The following is a 2677-nucleotide window of genomic DNA, read 5'->3' as shown; positions in this document are numbered from 1 at the left end:
TTAAATCTTTTTACACGTGACATTATGACACTTCTTGCCCTTTTGGGAGTAAGAAAAACAAAGAAACGTGAGAAGGTGGCAGAAAATGTTTGTTTGTGCCCTAAAGTGACAAATAGCTGTGTGTGTTCTTACATTGCTTGCTGGGGTGGTTGGAACTGTGGTCTTTATGGTTGTGGTTGTAGTTGTAGTAGTGGGTTTTGTTGTAGCTACTAATGATAAGATAGCAGTAATAAAAGAGTCAATATTCAAATGTTTCGACTCACATATGTTAGAGATAATAGGAGAAAGAGTTGGAGGTTACCTGTGGTACTGAGTGAATTGGACATGGCATGCAGAGTGTTGTTGAGGCAGTTGGTTGTGTTGCAACAGTTGACAGAGCAATTACTGAGAGTCCCGTTCCCGCAGGACACGCCACATGAGGCACTGCAGCTGACAGAGTAACCTGTGTCCCCTTTCATTATCTGAAGCACAACAGAGTGAGAAGTAACTCTTTAAATCAAGCCTGCATCAGTGCATGATTTGCATGGATTACTTTCCACTGGAGGTTCCCATCTGAAAGCGCAGCACGGCAGACTGACCTTACAGATATATTCACTGGATTGGCAAGGCTTCGCTGTCGTATTCATGAACTGGTCATAACAATCATTCGTGCAAGCAAATGCTGGACAGAATAGCTTTTGGGGAAAAAAGCAGTTGTAGTTCAATAATTATTACACAAATATTACACAAGAAAAAAAAAATATATATATTTATATATATTGAAGCTTATTGTTTTACAAGAAAATACTATTTAATTGACTATATAATACTATATAAGTATTTTAGAATTTCATATTTAACTCAATGTGTTGCTTGCCTTTCTTTGCAGTTAATTGTGAAGTGTACGTGCAATTTCTGAGTGAAAATTGTTTCTAAGTTAATTCTACACTAATTTTTTGTGTACTTGCCCAGCACTTACCTCAGTATAATTTTCTGATGAAGATGTATTTGCTGAAACTATAGACAAATCAGGACAAGAATGAATAAGACAAAATAAAAACATAAATAAAATGTATTTGTTGTCAAATTAAAACTGAACATTTATATGGATTTTAGTGTAATGTTTAATTTTTTTTAGCCACTCAGGCTAAATCAGGCACAGGCTCATAATCATCATATATACAGTGCTCCTTGAAAGTTTGTGAACCCTTTAGAATTGTCTATATTTCTGCATAAATATAACCCCAAAAATCATCAGATTTTCAAGCAAGTCCTGAAAGTTGACAAAGAGAACCCAATCAAACAAATTAGATGAAAATATATACATTGTCATTTATTTATTCAGGAAAATGATCCAATATTACATATCTGTGAGCAGCAAAAGTATGTGAATCTCTAGGATGAGCTGTTAATTTGAAGGTGAAATTAGAGTCCATCTGTTCAGAGGTGTTTTTAATCAGTGAGATGACTATCAGGTGTCAGTGTGTGCCCTGGTTTATTTAAAGAACAGGGAACTATCAAAGTTTGGTCATGTTTGAGTATCATGGCACAAACAAATTAGATCTTTGAGGACCTCAGAAAAAAGAGTTGCTGTTGCTCATCAGGCTAGAAAAGGTTTCAAAGCCATCTCTAAAGAGTTTGGACTCTTGTGTACAAATGGAGGCAATTCAAGACCACTGTTACCCTCCCCAGGAGTGATTGCCCAACAAAGAACACTCTAAAAGCAAGACGTGTAAATGTCCACTAGGTTTCAAAGGACTGCAGGCTAACTTCTAAGCAACTAAAGGCCTTTCTCACATTGGTTAATGTTAATGTTTTTGAGCCCATCATCAGGAGAACATTGAACAACCATGGTGTGCATGGCAGAGTTGCAAGAAGAAAGCCACTGCTCTCCCAAAAGAGGGTTGAGGCTATCTGAGGGTTGTCCCCTCTAAAAATATGATTAAAGGGGTCATATGATGCAATTTCAAATTTTCCTTTCTCTTTGGAGTGTTACAAGCTGTTCGTGAATAGATAAGATCCCTAAAATTGCCAAGACTAAAGTCTCAAACCCAAAGAGATATTCTTTATAAAAGTTAAGACTTGTCCACGCCCTCCTAAAACGGCTCATTCTAACAAGCCCCCACATATCTACATCACTGTGTGGGAAGATTTGCATAACACCACCTAAATGTTCAGGCAAAGAAAGAAGGCGTGACTTTTATTCTCGCTGTAGTATTGTTGTTGCCGCCGCCGCCGCCATGTTGTGGAGACGCTGTGTTTCGTTGTGAAAGCGAAACGACTTTGTTTGGCCTTCCAAAAGAGGACACGACTAGACATCAGTGGTTAAGTTGTATTTACAACACTGTTCCAGAACAGTTTAACCCAAATATTCAGATGTGTGCAGCGCATTTTATGGAGGACTGTTTCCTGATCCTGGGAGAGTAGACTACAATGCGTCTGTGCACAAAGGCTGTTTCTATAAAGTGGGGCAGTTTCAACTTTGCAAGGACAGTCTGGCGCTTCTTACTCCCAGACTGTAAGTACGTTTTTTACATTTAAAGAATTTGCCACTGATGATTCAAACGCGAGTTTTGAGCAGTGTAGAGTAGCGCTTGTTGTTTGTCGTTTCTCCAGACATTGTTTTATGTTTACGCGGCGCGATACGCAACGCAATCAGTAATTACGTCCCCACTGGATGCAACAAATGCCTCATTTG

At 38.4% G+C, this 2677-nt stretch overlaps 1 protein-coding gene across 1 annotated transcript in view; it reads right to left on the bottom strand.

The window, feature by feature from the left end:
- The window catches only part of LOC107598942 (cell wall protein DAN4-like), a 6401-nt gene continuing 3724 nt past the window's right edge, over positions 1-2677 (bottom strand). Inside the window, exons 4-8 of the mRNA XM_016290386.1 lie at positions 959-996; positions 579-674; positions 302-461; positions 133-209; positions 1-39 (exon numbers count right to left, since the gene is read on the bottom strand). Coding sequence (XP_016145872.1) covers positions 1-39; positions 133-209; positions 302-461; positions 579-674; positions 959-996 — 410 coding nt within the window. The remainder of the gene's footprint in view (positions 40-132; positions 210-301; positions 462-578; positions 675-958; positions 997-2677) is intronic.

This window comes from Sinocyclocheilus grahami, unplaced genomic scaffold (assembly GCF_001515645.1).
Source record: "Sinocyclocheilus grahami isolate Dianchi unplaced genomic scaffold, SAMN03320097.WGS_v1.1 scaffold258.1, whole genome shotgun sequence".
NCBI lineage: Eukaryota > Metazoa > Chordata > Actinopteri > Cypriniformes > Cyprinidae > Sinocyclocheilus > Sinocyclocheilus grahami.
The sequence above is the reverse complement of the archived record's forward strand: the minus strand, read 5'-3'. Positions and strand labels throughout refer to the sequence as shown.